Source organism: Pseudophryne corroboree, chromosome 1 (assembly GCF_028390025.1).
Source record: "Pseudophryne corroboree isolate aPseCor3 chromosome 1, aPseCor3.hap2, whole genome shotgun sequence".
NCBI classification, from domain to species: Eukaryota; Metazoa; Chordata; class Amphibia; order Anura; family Myobatrachidae; genus Pseudophryne; species Pseudophryne corroboree.
The window spans coordinates 155,928,495-155,948,823 of NC_086444.1; the positions used below are offsets into that span (position 1 = coordinate 155,928,495).

General features: G+C 42.6%; 1 protein-coding gene across 3 annotated transcripts in view; it reads right to left on the reverse strand.

The window, feature by feature from the left end:
* The window catches only part of IQGAP2 (IQ motif containing GTPase activating protein 2), a 563,967-nt gene that overhangs the window by 43,867 nt on the left and 499,771 nt on the right, over positions 1-20,329 (reverse strand). For all 3 annotated transcript variants that reach the window (XM_063963716.1, XM_063963722.1, XM_063963718.1), the window contains 2 exons: positions 7,655-7,757; positions 5,392-5,533 (listed from right to left, as the gene is read on the reverse strand). In XM_063963716.1, the coding sequence (XP_063819786.1) occupies positions 5,392-5,533; positions 7,655-7,757 (245 nt within the window). The remainder of the gene's footprint in view (positions 1-5,391; positions 5,534-7,654; positions 7,758-20,329) is intronic.

Sequence of the window (20,329 nt, forward strand, 5' to 3'; positions counted from 1 at the left end):
CCATCAAAAGACGTAGAGTGTTATCACACTTAAAACGCGCCCACCCAGACATAATGTTCCTACAAGAAACTCACTGGTTGAAAAATTCAAACCCCACCTTAAAGAGTCCCTGGTTAAGGGATTGCATTTCTGCTTCTTATAGTAAGAAAAAAATAGGAGTTGCTATTTTATTTGCCAAGAATCTCAACTTTGAAGTGACTAAAACTATTGATGACTCAGAAGGCAGATACCTCATGCTAAATGTACTATTACACGGTGAACAATTTACACTACTTAACATCTATGCACCAAACTCACCTAATTTTACATTCTTTCAAACGATATCTAATTTGTTAATGCACCACGCCACACCTAACTTAATTATTGGAGGTGACATGAATTCGCTCCATGATGCTGCCCTAGACCATTCTAAATCTCTAGTCAATTTGTCTCCTCACAACAAAGAAGGCATTTCTCTTTTATGTTCTCAACACTTTGTTGGATGTATGGAGACTCCAAAATGGCTCTAGCAGAGAGTATACATACCACTCATGAGTTCACGACACCTTTACGAGATTGGACTATATTCTACTAGATGAATCCTTGTACACACGGATTACCCGCACTTTTATAGATAATATTATAATTTCAGACCATGCCCCGATTCTATGTGATATAGAGAGGAGAAATCCTCACCATACATCTAAACTATGGCGCTTCCCAATGTACTTATCACAAAATGAAGACTTCCAAAAATATCTCAAAACTAATTGGCAGGCTTATGTGGATGACAACATACAACACTGGGACAATATAGTCTTATTTTGGGAAGCCTCGAAAGCAGTAATGCGAGGGCATATTATATCATATGTTGCTAAACGTAACAAAGACAAAAAAGAACAATTGCACTCTCTAACTGAAAGATTACGTCACTCACATCAACAATACTTACTCACTGCGACAGAGGAAAACAAATCCATATATTTACAAGAGAAATATATTTACATATATTTACTAGAAGCCTTTCTTTTACAAGAAGCAAAACTTAAAACTGAATATAGGAAACATCAATATCATCGCTGGGGTGGCAAATCTGGTCGACTATTGGCCTTTATGGCAAAACAGCAAAAGAAAAAATGTTACATAACTAAATTATTAGACCAGAGTTCTGGAATACCTGTTACTTCTGAACTTACTGGAGTCGTATTATTCTGACATATATAAAGCTAGTGAGCCCAATCAAAAAAACGTAGATGATTTTTTAGAAATCGTTGGGTTACCCAAGTTAACGACAGAACAAAGGGAAGGCCTTAATGACTCAATCACAGAACGGGAAATTCTTGCCGCCATAGATTCCCTTAAATTAAACAAAGCACCAGGTCCGGACGGTTTAAATGCGAATTATTATAAACTGTTAAAAACCGAAATAGACCCAACACTTTCTACTTTATTCCAACAAATCTTTAATGATAAGGTTTCTTACCCGTCATTCAATGAAGCCATAACAATACTGATACCTAAACCAGGAAAAGATGTCTCTCTTATGGATTCATACAGACCTATTGCATTGTTAAATCAAGACTACAAGATTTTGACTAGAATATTGTCTACCAGGCTACAAAATTTAATGCCAGCTCTCCTAACCCCACATCAATTAGGCTTCACGTCGGGTCGTCATTCGGTCTTGGGGATTCGCTCAGCTATAGCGGTATTAGCATCCTCACCAGCAAACACGGCTTCTTCAACTATAATATTGAGTTTAGACACCGAGAAGGCCTTTGACAAAGTCTTATGGGAATACTTGTTCAAAGTACTGGAATGCAGAGGCTTTGGAAATCTCTTTGTGGAGATGATTAAGTATTTTTACTTAGAACCCAGTACTAGATTGTTGATCAATGGCCTTCTCGGCAAACCGTTACAAATACAGCGGGGGACACGTCAGGGTTGCCCACTGTCACCCTTGCTGTTCAACCTGGCGTTGGATCCTTTGTTACGCCATTTACAACAATGGTCAACTTTTTGGGGGGCGAAAATTGGAGATCAGGAATTAAAATTGCAGGCCTTTGCCGATGATTTAATACTTTTTGTCTCTAACCCTGAAGTGAGTTTGGAACCTTTGTTTAATAAACTCAATTATTTTGGCTCACTTTCGGGATTTCAGATTAACTTATCTAAGTCAAAGGCAATGGCTTTAGGCAATAATCCTTATACACCACCTAATTCTCTTGGAGGATTGCAGTGGACCTCTTCTCAGATACAATACCTGGGGATATACCTAACCAAAAATATCCACAACTTATACTATGCAAACATAACCCCACTTATTGCACAAATTGAATCAGAACTAGAAGGGTGGCAGCACCTTCAGCTGTCATATCTGGGAAGAGCTAATTTAATCAAACTCATCACTTTCCCAAAATTATTTTACCCGCTGCAAGTTCTCCCACTCATACTCACTTTATCTGATGAAAAAAAAATTGTGGAATTGTTCAGAAAATTCATCTGGTCCAAGAAAAGGCCAAGAATTAGCATAAAAATACTACAAAAGACCAGAGAAGAGGGTGGAATAAACTTCCCTAATGTTAAATTGTATAATCAGGCAGCCACATGTCGATATATTAAAGACTGGCTTCATGGGAGAGATCAATACGCAAATTATACACTTGAAAAGTAGTTTTTTTCCAACCTAGACTTGACCTGCTTTTTACACCTACCCAAACATGAGATTCCTACCCACATACTAGACAATCCCTTGCTCATGTCGACATGGTCAACATGGCACACAATACGTAATAAAGCTAAGCTTCACACTCTATATTCTTTGCATCTTCCCTTTTTAGGCAATGCCAGCTTCCAACATGGCTTAGCAACACAACCATTTAGATCGTGGCAGGAACAGGGAATACGCTCAGTCAGACACCTTGCAAATTTGGACACAAAAAAGCCTCTTACTTACATACAAGCAAAATCTCGCTATGACTTTCTACCAGTGTGCAATTTGGCCTTTCTCCAGGCACAACATTACACTAATAAAGTGCTTGTATTTCTGAATGCGGAAAACTGGTGTAATTCGCTTGATGATGCCTTCCTAAATGTGAGCTATTCCACAAAAGCCATAGCTTACTTTTACAAAATATTAAGGCTGCCTTATCATACTGGTGAATTTCAAACGGGTATCACAAAATGGCTAGCACATTTCCCCAACTTGAAGGAAGAGGACATTTTGAAAACTCTATTATACTCTATTAAAACCATTTCAGCAACATCCTACAAAGACATGTTTTTTAAAATATTCTATAGAGGATACCTATCTCCCCACCGTTGCAATTTAATTGGCATGAGTACTACATCTGTTTGCCATAAATGTGCTTGCCCTCAAGCAACCTTATACCATTGTCTGTGGGAATGTCCCATGATTCAGCGTTTCTGGGTGGCGATAAGACAATTTGCAGTTGAACACCTGGTGAACTTTCTATTATTGACCCCAGAATGGGCAATTCTTGGATTTCTGCCTAACACTCCAAAAATTTCAGTGGGTTGCAAGAAATTATTGCTGTTTGTCTCTTCGGTAGCCAGAAAATGCATATTGCAACAATGGATCTCCCCCACACCCCCATCCCTCATCATGTTTAAAGAAAAATAATTTCAAATGTTTAAACTTGAGTGGACTGAAACCACATTACACAGAGACTCCCAACTGAAGAACTTCTTTGCAGTATGGGAAAGTTACATAGACACTTTACCCATTGAAACTAGACAGCAAATACATAAATGTTTTCGCATGACTGTCTGGTATGAGACTAGATTATTCATGCAGGATCCACCGGTCACTTTGAGTTGAGGGATGGCGGAGGACTTGGACGCGCGTGGTTTTATCCCCCCCCCCCCTTACTCTTCTTCTCTCCCTTTACCCTCTCTCCCTTCTTTCCTTCTCTTTCTGTTTTCTCCACTTCTATTTAATTAGACTTTAAGTTGCAATCATCTATTGTATGCCGTTAAGTCGCAACAAAATCCATCAGGAGACTGTACTAGTTCAACATGACTTGGGGTTTTTCTCTTTTTTTTTTTTTTGATCTTTGATGTCAATGATATACCTTTACATCATAAAAATCGCTTTGTATACACATATTGTTATATCAAATGGTGGAAAATTTAAGAAAATGTGTACAATGGATGATAATATTACCTTCTGTTATCAATAATTGTACGATTTCAATAAAAACATTTAAAAAAAAAAAGTAAGTAAACTGTGCTATATGTCATTCTTAGGGTCAGTTGTGTGGGGAGGGACAGGATTGGCTTTTGTTTGTCCACATATGATATGATTGGCAGCCACCAGCACTGGTGTTTCCTATTACATTGACCATAAATAAACTGAATTGGTCCTGGACCACCAACCTAGGGCACCACTGAAAGTCCGGAGGCACCCAGTTTTGGGATTATTGCTTTACATTGTATTTACTTTTATTCTTGATTAAAATGAATCACATATTCATATTACGGTATGCGGTTAGCATACCGCTCGTCGGAATCCCGGCTGTCACAATACTGATGCCGGGATACCGACTGGGTTACCATACCACCGCCGGTATACCGGTGAGGTAGGTGATTTCCCCTCTGCGGGTGTCCACGTCACCCACCGAGCCCACAGAGTGGCGAGCGCAGCATGCCCGCAAGGGGCTTCGTTGCGCTCGCCCCCCCTGCCGGCATTCCAGTATACTGTCCGGTATACAGACATTCGGCATCCCGTGCGGCGGTATAACATACTGATCCCCATATTACTATTCTACAGCAGAGTTGGTAGTAGAAAGGATCAAGGAAGTTGGATCAGACGGCTGGGGCACTCCATAAGCTTGGACAAGGAAGGAAAGACAGGCATCGGAGAGCCACAGTGTCTCACAGGTTTGACCACTGCACAACGCTTGCTGACAGATGTAAGTTACACCACATTTTTACTTTTAATATCTGTATATATGGCAGCTTCTTAGGATCTTAGGAGATGCCTTGGGTCCCATTCCACACATGCTCCTTACAGAATTTATACATATAAACTTATTATACATAGGGCAGTACGGATGGTGTAATGGATAGCATTACTGCCTTACAGCACTGAGGTCATGGGTTCCATTCCCACCATGGCCCTAACTGTGCGGAGTTTGTATATTCTCCCCGTACTTGCGTGGGTTTCCTCCGGGTACTCCGGTTTCCTCCCACAATCCAAAAATATACTGGTAGGTTAACTGGCTCCCAACAATAGTAACCCTAGTGTGAATGTGTCTGTGTGTACATGTTCACATTAATGGTGCTGAATAGCAGAACACAATCCTATTTCTATAGGGTTTACATGAAGAAAATAAACTTTTAGTGAAGTGCACATTAACTACTCAACACCTTCCCGGGCACAATACTTACTTGATCATCAGGCTCTTCATATCTTTATCTTCTCCCTCCCGCAAATCAAATTTACTAGTTAGTGAAAGGGATATTTCAGTCTTTGCCATCTGACTAAGCGCGTTCTCTTTGTTGGGATCATTTGAGTCAATGGCGCCCTCACCTGCCACAAAAAGAATAATTGTATATTTTCTCATGCTCTGCAGAGGTAAAACAATAACTACAGTGTTCTATTATACTCCAACTACGGTTACTGAAGTTTTGCATATTTTTTAACTCCACATAATATCAAGCATAACTCTATTGTATTAGTGACTGTTCCCATCATCACTCTGTGAGTCACGTCCCTTCGCCTCCTCATGGACACACGGGCGCCGATAAAGCATCAAAGGATCTGTATCCAATTCTGACCTCAGAGCAGTCATCTTCTGACATATTTACCAGGATCATCCGTTGGGAAATCTCGGATACAGTCTGGGGCCCGGTGGGTACTAAGGGGCCAGGATTACTCTAACCCATTTTTAGGTGTTCTTATTTTGACAGAGTGGAAGTGGCCTCAGGCCTGAATATTTCCAAAGGCCCTATATCAGAATCTGCCATTTACTGACGTGTCCCATAATGCTCGGATCGATTTTGATAAGATGATTATAGCGCTCATTTTGGGGCACGGTGAGGTGCAACTGCCACTTTTGCAGAGGACAAGGCAGTGTATGGCCAGAATGACAGGTACTTTATTACAACGTTTTACAGTAAACACATTGAAGCTATTCAGATTGATTTTTAAAAGTTTACATTTATCTTTCTGGATACAGTCTAAGAGTATCAGACACAATTTATCTTGCCATTTTAGCCAGTTAGTATACATCACTGCTGCAGTCACATTAAACAGCTCTTCTAGACACGCCTAGTCGTGAGTGCATTTAATAATGCCGGGCGTCTTTTTGTGCACTTTTTTCCTGAAAATACGTCTTATTCGCATCAATGGGGGTCATTCCAAGTTGATCGCTAGCTGCCGTTGTTCGCTGCATAGTGATCAGTGAAAAAAATGGCTAATCTGCGCATGCACCACAATGCGCCCGCGCGTCGTACGGGTACGAAGTCCTTTGTGGTTTTGGACTGGTTCGAGCGACGATTCCAATCGCACAACCGAACGCGAGGAGATTGACAGGAAGTGGGAGTTTCTGGGTGTCAATTGACCGTTTTCTGGGAGCAGTTGGAAAAACGCAGGTGTGGCCGGGTGTTTGCTGGGCGGGTATCTGACGTCAATACCGTGTCACTCGTTGCAGCAATCATCGCACAGGATAAGTAACTACAGGGCTGGTCTTGTTTTGCACAAAATGTGTTTGCAGGCGCTCTGCTGCACAGGCGTTCGCACTCCTGCACAGGCGTTCGCACTCCTGCAAAGCGAAAATACACTCCCCCGTGGGCGGCGACTATGCGTTTGCACAGCTGCTAAAAAATGCTAGCGAGCGATCAACTCGGAATGACCCCCAATATGCGTATAAGACACACAAGCAGACTGCTGATTAAAATATGCAGCATGCCTATATTCTGTGTGCGACTGCAGCGCTATCTAACACTATAACGTAGTATTTCGTATGTCATTTATAATTTTAATCAGCAGAGTCTGCTTGTGCGTCTTATTCACATAGCGATGCAAACAAGACACATTTTCGCAAAAAGAGACGCCCACGTTAGAGTTACACGGGTACTGCCGGCTCACTCACTCCAGGCATCTCGCTGTGCATGGCATATTAAGGATTGATGTATGAGGACACATCTGTATACTGGGGCTCATCATGCAATTGCTCATTCTCACACTATAAATATACCCCAGCAGATATTTTTGCGTGCTTTCTTTTGTGGACAGACATGATGTTAGTGAAAACATTATTCCAACGAATGATGCTAGAACTGTGCAATGCCGCTCAGACTGGCGATTACATTTATCAGTAGACTGTCAGATGGGCCCCAGCCTCCGTGGGCTCCTATGGCTTGTTTAATACATGGAAAAAAGTGACTTCATATCCTTCTACTATTATGAAATCAGTAAACGGACATCTCCCTGCTGCATTTGTCTTCATGGTACATACTGTGAGTGTGTAATATGCGTGACACGGTCTTTAATAACAATAACAGTATTACTTATCTGCTCAGCCACAGAACACAGAAGAGGAAATGACTTAACAAAAACAAGCCAATTTAATACAAATAATGTTTTATTGCCTGTGTCCAATGACATAGGCAATAAAACAAGAAAATAAAAATAACCGACTTGTCATACCAAGAAAAGATTCCACGTCAGGGACGGTACCAAGAGCCTCAAGCAGCTCATGAAGAACGTCATTGTGGTCTGGTGAAATAGCGTCCTGATGTTCTAAAAGCAGCTGAAATTACATATAAAACAGCAATATAGTCACCTCATGTACAAAGTAGTAATCTCATGTACAATATATCAGCTTTACAAACACATTGTAACTATAGAGAATTACATTTGCCTGTTTGTGGAAGTGGGGATATTAATATTACTGCTTATTAAAATGGAAACATACCTAAATTTGTCACTGAATTTTTTTGTATACCACAAATATTCAGCAAAACACTGTACATAGGCATATGTCATCCTACACAGAGAGCCCTAATTCTCCGCATGTTTGTATTGATTAGGATGCTGACATATTGTTTATTCAGTCAATGTGACATTACAAGTTTAGCTATAGACTCCAATGCAACAGGCCACATTATAATAAAATAGTAAAAGAATGCTTGTTGGTCCGTACTAAGCATTAACACAACTTTCAGATGAATAATTACTTAGACCTAAGTATTGTTTTTGAAATGGGTAATGTTTCACTATAAATTCACTCTAAAAGGTGCTTTGCTAGACTGACCAAGAATTAAAAACAGAAAGAAAAAAAAAACCAGTCCTAGACGACATACAGTGCATACTGTATAAATGCAGGTAAATTACATAATTACCAAACAAAACGAACACGCTCATTTCCCAATGTAAAGTTAGTTTCTCATTCTTTCTGAGCAGCTATCAAACCTTACCCAGTATCACTCATGTTATGCATGGAAACACTTGCCCTCCCAAGTCTGCCCTGTATCACTGGTGGGGGTATATCAGAGATTTTCAACCTTTTACAACTCGCGGTACACTGAACAAGAATTAAATATTGCCAAGGCACATTCAAATATAGTGGTGATGCATGGTGCAGTTGCGTGTCCTAGGATGTCATGTCACAGCTTCTCCATAGGTAACGCCTGAGACACATCTGAGAAAGCCAGAAGAGCCCAGCACTGCCTGGGCCCAAAATTAGAACTGGCTCTGCAACCACTAAACCCACCAGTATTGATCGTTCCAGGGCCTCAGTAGCGGCAAAACACTGACGGGCCTGGCTGTGCTTCTATGGCGGCACAACTGGAGACTGCTCAGGGCACACTAGTGTGCCACGGCACAGTGGTTGAAAAACACCGGGGTATATCCAAGAATGAAATGTTTGCTTTCTTTTCCCTTCTGCAGCTAAGCTGGGTATACACTTGACGACGACATTTTAAGCAAATTTGCCAACGGCTTTTTTACTTACCAAAAATCTCTTAAAATTGTCCAGTGTGTACCCACTACATCGCTAGCGGCGTGCGCTCCTGCGGGTCGCTAGTGACATCACCCATCCTCTGTACATGCAACCCAATCTGTGGATGTCACTGCCGAATGCAGCATGGCCCCCGCTCCCCCCCCCTATTCCCTGCTGTCGCTCCATCACTTCCGGCATTGGAACATGTGTATGCACTTGCTGATGCCGGGTCTCGACACCCGCGATGTCATTCTGGGTAACATCGTCTAGTGTGTACCCAACATTAAATCCCTATATCAGGCATGTCCAAACTGCGGCCCTCCAGCTGTTGAAAAACTACACATCCCAGCATGCCCTGACACAGCTTTAGCATTCTTTGACAGCAAAACTGTATCAGGGCATGCTGGGATATGTAGTTTCACAACAGCTGGAGGGCCGTAGTTTGGACATGCCTGCCCTATATACTGTATTTGGATACATACACAATTTTTGTCATTCTAGCTGTTCAGCTATTTAAGTTACTGTTATATAATGAATACGGTTTTAATGTGCAGAAAATAAGCTTTAATTTGAGGGTATTCACAGCTAAACTGTAGGAAGGTTTTAGGAATTACAGTTGTTTAATATGTAGTCCACTCTTATCCAATGGATTAAAAGTAACCGGACTTTTGACTCAAACGGGGTGGTATTCAATTACCCATGGGCAGAGGCGGATTGGCCATAGGGTTCATTGGGAAGACCCCCGGTGGGCCGGCGCACCAGTGGGGCCTGTTTAGTTTGAGGACATGTGGTCCTTTTTAAAGACATAATGAATAAGATGCAAAATAATTTGCATATATGAAAATTACTTTGCCACATACTGTGATTGCAGATGATCTAGTGTATACTCTGTCTGCCTGCTTGGCTGACATATAAGATTGAGTGAATAGTGATTGGGATATGGTTGGTGTAATAAGCAAGAAAATATCTTTCTAAAGAATGATATAGTTTCCTAAATTCTGAAGGTGTATCATATAATGTGCTCATAATATGTAATTTTATTTCTTTTTAACTTCCCCCTTGATGCTGGACATGCCCACTATCTGGAAAGTCTTGGGGGGAGGTTGCTGCTGCCATGGCCCATGGCTAGACCTTACACATCTGGTGCAGCCCATGTGGGGCCACTAGTACAAATTTTTCCAGGGCCGCTTTTTGTTCCCAATCCGCCCCTGCCCATGGGTATTGTATCGCAGAGGGCTATCCTATTAGCCACGTTGTGGCTGGCTCCCCCGCCCCCCTGCCAGCACTTTTCACGGATTAGGCCACCACCAACATATTCTGCTGTACTATATCTGTATATGCAAAGCTAATTCTGATAGGTAACTAGAACTGAAACATTATTGCATAGTATGTGATTCTGAAGTCGTTTTTTTTTTGTTTAGTTTTGAAGGATATAGACCCAGTTTAATGTTTGTGGAATGCCTGGTTGTTTTTGTAAGGTAATTTATTGCTTGGCATTTGAGGGGGTGGGGTGTGGCTACAGATTTCAATTATTGGTTTCACTTGTAATAGTCTTCTACTTAAGTTCAATGGTGTAGGCTGTGCAAAGCCGTTTGGCTGTGCATTTAATATCTAAGAGTGCATTTTTATCAAAGCGTGATAAAATTGTCACATAACAGCAGCGTTCCATCAGCGTTCAATCAAAGTGAAAAAGAAGGAAAGCAGAAGCACACCAATCTAACAAAACAAAGAAAACTGAAGAACTGATAACAAATGTGAGTCACTTCTCAGATCACACACCTCCTGATTGTTGCATCTGATTAAATAGCACGGAACTACCTTACTTGGACAATTCATAAACCATCCATTTCACCTACAAATGCTTGTATCTGTATTATTGTAATTTTGTTTTTTGAAGCACAGCTGCACCAATGCAATTTTACCTGCAAACACTTAAAACATCTAACATAATTACCATTGCTTCTTAAACCTCTCACAATCCTTTCATTTCTTACACTCCAAATACATTTCTGCACCCACTTTATCTACGCTTTTGACTAATTTCATACTAAATCTACACCCATTGAGCCTACACTGCTTTTCTCACCTGCATTTCTTCTGCTCGGATTCCCTTACAGCCTCCACTCCTACTTCCACTACTTCAACCTATTTACCTACTTAACACTATGTCAAGGCTTTCTTATACTCCCCACATCACTCAGTGTCTACCTAATAATGTATCTTTATCCTTACCCCCTAGTCTCCTACACCTCCTCCTCCCTCCATCCCTCTGTTTCCTTCCACCTCCTTTCCTGTTACCCCACTTTCATTCACCTCTGCCCCATGGTCCTGCTACCCCACAACTCAGCCCTGCTCCCTCTCTCCCTTCCCTGTCACCTGCCCACACCCCCATTCACATCACACTGACCTCCCTACCTGCCCACCTCCTGCAGTTTCCCCTCCTAGCTCAGGCACCAGTACCATCACCACTCTATCATCATCCCTGCCCTCAAAGTTAATCTCACCTCATCGCTACAGCAACCCTGATAATCTCATTCACATCTCTCCCACAAACTCATACCCCCTATCCTGTGCCCTGTGGAATGTCAGATCTGTTTGTAACAAACTGGTCCCCACTCATGACCTTTTCATTTCCAACTCCCTACACCTACTAGCCATTACTGAAACCTGGATTACTCCCTCTGACACTACTTCTCCTGCTGCTCTCTCTGCTGGGGGCCTCACATTCACACACACACCCCGACCTGGGGGTCACCATGGGGGTGGTGTTGGGGTCCTTTTACCTTCTAGTTACTCCTACCAACTCATACCACCAGAACCATCCCATACATTCTCTACATTTGAGGTCCATGCCATACGCCTCTTCCAACCAGTACATCTTAGAGTAGCTGTCATTTACCACCCCCCTGGCACTGCTTCCAAATTCATCGACAACTTTGCTTCCTGGCTTCCTCACTTCCTCTCTTCTGACATTCCGTCCATTATCCTAGGCGATTTCAACATCCCTATTGACATCCCCACACAATCCCCGGCCTCTAAACTCCTTAACCTCACCTCTTCACTTGGTCTCTCCCAGTGGACCTCCTCACCCTCCCATGTGAATGGGAGCTCACCGGATCTGGTCTTCACTCACCGCTGTGATATTTCTGATTTTTCCAACTCCCCATTTCCACTCTCTGACCACCACCTGCTTTCCTTTAACCTATCTCTCTCAACTAACCCATCTCTACCTCCTAAGGCTACCATCACTAAGCATAACATTGAAGCTATTGACACCACATTCCTTTCCTCCCTGTTTGACTCACTTATCTCTCCTATTCTCTCTCACTCATGCCCTGAACAAGCCACTTCCACATACAATGCATCCCTTACTTCTGCTCTTGACTCTGTTGCTCCACCAACCACTATTCACCCTCGCAAATTAACACCTCAACCCTGGCACACCAAATGCACCAGATCTCTGCAAAAATGCTCACGTACTGCTGAGCGACACTGGAGGAAATCACGCTCTAAGGCAGACTTCCTCCATTTCAAACATATGCTCTCATCCTTCAGTGCTGCCCTTTCTCTTGCTAAACAGTCATACTTCAAGAACCTCATCTCCTCCCAGTCTTCCAACCCCTGGCGCCTCTTTGCCACTCTCAACTCACTCCTCTGCCCACCTCCACCTCATCTCCCTTTCTCACTCTCTGCTCTTGACTTCACATCCAAAATTGACTCCATACGTCAGGACATCACATCACAACAGACCATTAGTAACCAGCCTACTCCCATCCCTTACCAACCCTCCCCATCCCTTGCACCAACTCTGACATCTTTCTCCCATGCATCTGGAGAGGAAGTCATGGCCCTCATTCGTTCCTGTCCCCTCACCACCTCCCCACTTGACCCTATCCCCTCTCGCCTCCTCCGCTACCTCTCTCCTTCTGCTTGTTCCCATCTTTCCCACCTTCTCAATCTCTCCCTCTCATCAGGCACTGTCCCCTCTGCCTTCAAGCATGCACTCATCTCTCCTATTCTTAAAAAAAACTACCCTTGATCCAAACACTCTCTCCAACTACCGACCCATCTCTCTCCTCCCTTTTGCCTCCAAACTCCTTGAGCGTATTGTCTACAACCACCTTACTTCCTTTCTTTCCTCACACTCACTGCTTGACCCATTCCAGTCTGGCTTCCGTCCTCTCCAATCCACTGAAACTGCCCAAAAAAAGTATGCAATGACCTCCATGTTGCTAAATCTAAGGGACACTACTCTCTACTTATTCTACTTGATCTCTCTGCTGCTTTTGACACTGTGGACCATCCTCTCCTATTGCAAATCCTTCACTCCATTGGTCTGCGTGACACTGCCCTCTCTTTGCTGTCTTCCTACCTTTCTGACCGTTCATTCTCTGTCTCCTCTCATGACTCCACCTCCCCCTCACTCCACTAACTGTAGGGGTACCCCAATGTTCTGTCCTTGGTCCTCTTCTCTTCTCTCTCTATACGTCCTCACTAGGTAAGCTCATTAGTTCTTTTGGTTTCCAATATCATCTCTATGCTGATGACACTCAAATCTATCTTTCCTCTCCAGACCTCTCCCCTGCTCTCCTCACTCGTATCTCCAACTGTCTCTCTGCTACCTCTTCCTGGATGTCCCAGCGCTTTCTTAAACTTAACATGTCTAAGACCGAGCTGATCATCTTCCCTCCCTCCCGCATAACCTCACCTCCTACAATCTCATTATCTATTGATGGCACTACTATCTCCTCTAGCCCCCAAGTGCGCTGTCTTGGAGTAATCCTTGACTCCTCCCTCTCCTTCAAACCACACATTCAGCACCTCTCACAAACCTGCCGTTTTCATCTAAAAAAATATTTCCAGGATCAGACCCTTTCTGACCCAGGATGCTACTAAGACTCCTATCCACTCACTGGTCATCTCCAGACTGGACTACTGTAATCTCCTCCTGACTGGCATTCCTGACAAATACCTCTCTCCACTCCAATCTATCCTCAATGCTGCTGCCCGGCTCATTTTCCTCACCAAATGCACTACGTCCACCTCTCCTCTCTTACTAGACCTTCATTGGCTCCCCTTCCCTTTCAGAATCCATTTCAAGCTTCTCACACTTGCTTACAAAGCCCTCACCCACTCCTCTCCCATCTACATCTCTGACCTTATCTCCCTTAACACTCCCACGCGTCCTCTTCGCTCTGCTAATGCACGCCGACTCTCCTGCCTACGGATTACTTCCTCCCACTCCTACCTCCAAGATTTTTCACGTGCTGCACCACTTCTCTGGAATTCCCTACCTCTCCCCCTCAGACTCTCCACCTCTCTACAAAACTTCAAACGGGCTCTCAAGACCCACTTCTTCACCAAACCCAGCCAAATCTCATCCTAAACCTCTGTTCCATGCTCTCTATGTACCCCATCTGTCTCACCCCTGTCGGTCTACCCCTCCCCTTTAGAATGTAAGCTCTCACGAGCAGGGCCCTCTTCCCTCATGTGCTTATCCTTTTCTTACTCTAATAATATTCAACTGCACCAAATCCAGCAGTCTTCTGCCACCTGATACTTATTCTAGTGTCATCTGCTGATGTAGCTGTTTATTTACCCTGTACTTGTCCTATATTGTTGTCAACTGTAAGTTGCTGTTTTCCTGCTTGATTATTTGTTTATGTACTCTGTAATTGCGCGCTGCGGAACCCTTGTGGCGCCATATAAATAAAGGATAATAATAATAAATAAATAATAAATTATGCTTCGGGTGTCTCAGGCACCCAAAGCATAATCTGCAATAAATTGCTGCCAGAGCCGCGATAACACATGGAATCAGGGACTTATCCCCGATCCCATGTGTTTTTCTCGCGATCACAGGGCTGTTTTCGCCCGATGAAAACGGACCCTAAAATGAATACCATGATAATGACCATCAGCCATTAATCGCGATATCCGTCCATTTTCACCAGATACCCCTCTTAGGCTGTTTTATGGACAGATCTGGGCTATTCCTTTGTTATGTATTTATCAATCAAGCAGGCAAAAAGTCTCATAAGGTGTTGCTGTGAACCTACAACATGCCGTCAAAGGAGCTGTCAATGCAACGGAAACAGGCCATCCTTAGGCTGCAAAAATAAAAGGAACCAATCCATCAGAGACATAATGGGAACCTTAGGAGTAACCAAATCAACAGTTTAGAGAATGCACTGGTGAGCTCGTCAACACAAAAACGTCTGAACATCCATGGAAGACAGCAGTGGTGGATGAACGCAGGTTCTTTCCCCTAGTAACAAAAAAAAATTCCAAAACACCTTTTCAAACCATCCAGCCAAGTTATGAACACTCTCCAGGAGGTAGACTTATCATTATTCAAGTCTACCATAAAGAGTTGATTTTGTGTGCATTCCGACAGCTTTCCGAGTTGTAGGAAAAAATGGCCCCCTAATGAATAGGTCGGAACCCCTTCCGACCTAAATCTGTTGGAAGCTGCCATCTTTCCGACAAGACGGCAGCTTCCGACACTTATTGAATATACCGCTATGTGTTTCAATTTTATTGGCCCAGGAGAAATAAATAAAGATTGCTTTTATATTTGATCTCATGTTGAATCCAGTTATTCCATGCTGCTTAGAATAGAATGAGTATGACTCACTCCTGACGCTGTCATACACTGGATTGAAGTGCTGTAGTGTTCAATAAACCAACCATTAAAATAAGAACAACTTCTCAATAGAAAATATGAAATAAAAGATACATCATACAGATGTGGAGGCACATTTATAACGTATAGGCAACATCCGTATAAAATATATTTCCAGAACAATTTTTTTTTATAAAACTGGCTGATCACTAGTAAGTGTGTAAGTATAGAAAACAACATAATAACACAATTTAAAACCATTTAGGACCTCTGCGTAGATAGCATTACATATGACAGATCTGGTTACAAAACGGAGAGAACAGCATGCCTCCATTATAGAATACTGGGAATAAGTTTGCTAACATGGAGCATGGAGTGAAACAATTGCATCACTACATTGCTACGATTCTCCAATCATTTGTAACAATTAGCTTTATTGTTTGATTGTACAACAAGCTAAACCTGAAAAGGCTGGCATGGTTCCTAGGCTTAAAGTGCTTTATAGAATTAAGAGGCAGATTCAATATAAATAGGACAGAAAAATAGTTTTCAGTTAATAGCTTAAGCCATATTTCACTCCATAATAAGGGGCCTTCTCCTATTTGGCAGGAATAGAACCTTTAAAACATGAAGAAAAAAAAACTTTTGACACAGGATACTGAATAACAAGTTATGGTCATTGATCATCATAGATAATGATGCCACAATAAATAAGCACATAATTGAATCACTATCCAGAAATGCATCATATAAGCGCTGTCATCTTCTTAATGCCAACATTATTGTTCTCCAAACGAAATGAAGAAAACTTATTTAGAAAAACAAAAAAATCCCTAGTGAGGCTACAAATATACGGCTGTAGATCAGACGTTATCTCAGACTGGAACACGTGTTGAGGACTACGGCAGAAGTGTTTTTTTTTTTCAAAAATAAATGCTGCAAGAATCACTTCAGAATCCTGAAATGCTAATTAATGTCCAAGTATGGAAACTCTTCTGCTGCTCTTTTTCTACCCTGATATTCCATATTCAAATGTGTGCCTAGATCACACCTACAGTATTCTTTAGGTTGAATATGTTATGCCATTTTTTGTGGGGACATTTATATTAGACCTGTGTGTTAAGCCCAGTACACACGGGGGAGATATGTGCCAAGCGATCTAGCACAGGCCGCTCAGCACACATCTCTCCCCTTGCTCAGCACAGCGCGATGTGTGCTGAGCGAGGAAGGGGGGCGGGGAGGCCGCTCACTTCACCCAGCGGTGAAATGAGCGATCTAACTAGATTTGGCATGCATGCCTACCAAATCTAGAGTCCGCGATAGCGACGCACGGAGCTCTGCATCGCTATTGGCATAAACACGTAGAGATCCGTGCTTACTTTCTAAACAATCTAGTCAGATTGCTTAGAATTTAAGCACGGATCTCTCAGTGTATACCCCCCTTTACAGTTATACAGAGCAATTGCTTTGCCCAAACATCAAAGTCTCACAACCAGGCATATGCCAAATCAGCTAGTCTTCAGTCTACAAGTGACACGTTGAAGGATATATATATTTTTTTAAGCTAAAAAATGCTGCATATTTGTTCAGGGTTATTTAATGTCAGCTCTAATACTCCTTAGATGGCGTCAGCCCATTATATCCTATGAACATTTATACATTCCCGCACTACTTCCTCAGGTTCGAATACGGAAGCACAGTGATTGTATAAGTGATCCCTTTACTTTTTAGTCTTCGCATCTGGGGCAGGATAAATTACCTTGGAAAGGTGTTTCAAATCTCAATATAGGCGATGATATCCAACTTTTTGGGACTTTTTCATTAATATTAGTAAATTGTCTCACTAAAACCTGAGCAGAAAACACAGCCTGTCTTATTTTACTAATTACAGAAATAGAGACACCAACAGCTTTCAATCCTCCCCCCAAACTGTGGAATAGTAAATTCAGTGGTTTGGAGAGAAGAAACGCTGGCACACCCCCCTGTTAGTAAATTTCCCCAAAGGGGTCTGCTGCAGGCTCACAACACTTTTACGAACACAGTTATAACAATACAACAGCTACATTTGACAGGCAGCAGTGAAGCTGGAAATGATCCGTGCACTCAGACTGCGTAGGATCTAGGACACGTCCATTTTAGTAACTCAAGAGTGCGGTCGAGTTGTATATATACTGCTGGGTTTAGACTCATGTATGGCTAATGCAGGCCAAACAGTCTACGGCCACTCTGCCGATTGGTGGACATTGACGATTGGCGATCTGACGAGGAAATTCAACATGGTAAAAATCCCTGACTCGCTAATTCTGACCATTCTTTAGGCGGAATCAACGAGTCGGGGAAATGCAACATGTTGGATCTCTCCGATCTGTCTGCGTCGGCAGAACGGGAAATTACCTTGATACAGACTAGATGTATGGGCCCCGCTACACATGATGAGACTCAGGGGGGGCACTTTATTATAAGTGGGAAATGTCAATGTACTGCAATGATTGGAGATGTGCATCTCCGCTGCTTGGTAACATGGATGTGCAAATCAGATCTCACCAAAAGCAAAGCAGCATGCATCCGAGCTGGTGCAAAAAACAAGCCCTCATTCCTTTCCATGTAAGAGAAGCATGACATTTCCACTTTATTACACCCCTAAAGATTTGACCTCTACACCCTATTACCTCATTTCAATGATCATGATCTTTAAAACCAAATTAGTTTCTGCCCTGCTCCACAAAATGCAGTGCACCCATGCCGTACTTTACCACTCTGGCTGTGCCGACATCTGCACCACACTCCAACGCCATACATGAAGTGCACAGGGTGTAAAGTTACACAGCAGACGACTTGTGCGCTCTAAATTACCACCTACTGTACTGTTAGGTGGCTGCTGCTACACTGTCTTTGACAGGTCAGAAAAGGGTTTATAAATCTCATTTTACAACAACCTCCTTTTACTTTAAGAAAATGTTCCTTTGGAAAGGAAATTATACAGTACTAGAAAATAATGCTTAGTCTGTTTCTTGTTTTCTGCTAATTAGTAATCTCATTCCCATGGCTGAAAGCTATTCATGTCAAGGGATACTGCTATAAACATGCCAATTTATTTATATAAAAAGATTTAGAAAATTCTGTATTTTTTTCTTCAGTGTATTTCTTTCATGGTTTAACTTATTAATTGATGATAAACATCAACACATGGAACAAATGAGAGCCGGAATCTACTTTAATTTCCGCAATTACTATGTAAAAACAAATGAAAAGGCCACAATATGAAATTCATATATATGAGAGAGTGAAAAGTTGGGCGTTCTAATTTATTGGTGGAGAATAAACATTGACATAGAACATAGAAGTCATCGGCATGACATAGAACACAGAAGTCATCGGCATGGCATAGAACACAGAAGTCATCGGCATGGCATAGAACACAGAAGTCATCGGCATGGCATAGAACACAGAAGTCATCGGCATTACATAGAACACAGAAGCATTGGGCATGGCATATTAGCCTTCATTGGCTAATACATGTGGGTGTCTTCAGTATAGGTCAATGACCTGTTACTGAGGATAGCTAATTAGCAAATAGTCACCAGAAGATCTTTAAGTGCCGTGTCATGGGCTGGACGGATAACAGACGGTATTGGAAATATAAACTCTGACTGCTGGCTGGGAAACTGGGGATAAATGTAATAAAGTAAAAAAAAATGGGTAATCCAATTCTAATACTTTAGCTAATTATGCGTCTGATTCGGAGTGACAGGCAAAGTGGCTGTAGTTGCAGGTAGCTGCAGAATCAGTTTCCGGAGAGCCAAGTTGGGGGGCAGGGTGTCTGCATGCAGAAAACTGTGCCCGCCATCATTAGTATTGCCAGCTGCAGCAGCCCCTTGCTAGGTGCATCAGATCTGTCAGAAACAGGCTTCCTTTCCCCATACATACAACTCGCACAGAGCTTGTGATACATGCCCATGACACACCCACAAGTCACCGCGGTTACATGCGACAGCATTGTCACCAGACAGTTCCCACCTCAGAACACCCATGCATGTGCTGTAAGTAAAAGCTTAGCATTTGCATCTGTGCATAGAGACCCGTCTGTCAGCCTCTTTGTTTCACTTTTCTGGTTAGTTTTGTCTTCTCCTGCAACAGCTTAACCTTTGTTCCAAATATGGATTCATTATTTTGTTGCACAGACGCCTCCCATAGACTGTTCCATAGACCTAACCACCATGACTGTCAAAAAGGTGATTCCTCAGGATTTCATCTTCATACTTCTGTCATACTACAGACTCTTTGCGGGTGTACACCCCTGGGAGGTCTATGTACTAAGCCTTGGATAGATATAAAGTACCAGCCAATCACCTCCTGTCATTTATAAACCATAGCCTGAAACATGAGTTAGGAATGGGTTGAGTGAGTGGTGCACTTTATCTCTCTCAAAGGCTTAGTAAATAGACCCCTATGGGTGACATTTATTATAGCAGCACAGATTGTGCCGCTATAGCACATCCTGCTTTGCCTCATTACCGAGGTGAAGCCGGGAGGGACAAAGACAAGACGTATTAACATCTTGTCTGCTGGAGTGAGGGAGTAAAAACTCCACTCCCCCCTCTGGCGATCCCTACCAGAGCCCATAGCTCATCAGCCTGTGCTGACGTGCCATGTCTCCCTGCCCGGCCGGCTCCAGTGCGCATGTTCGAGATCTCGCTACTATCGCAAGATCTCACATGCAGCCCGGAGCCGGGAACTGCCACGGCCAGGGACAACG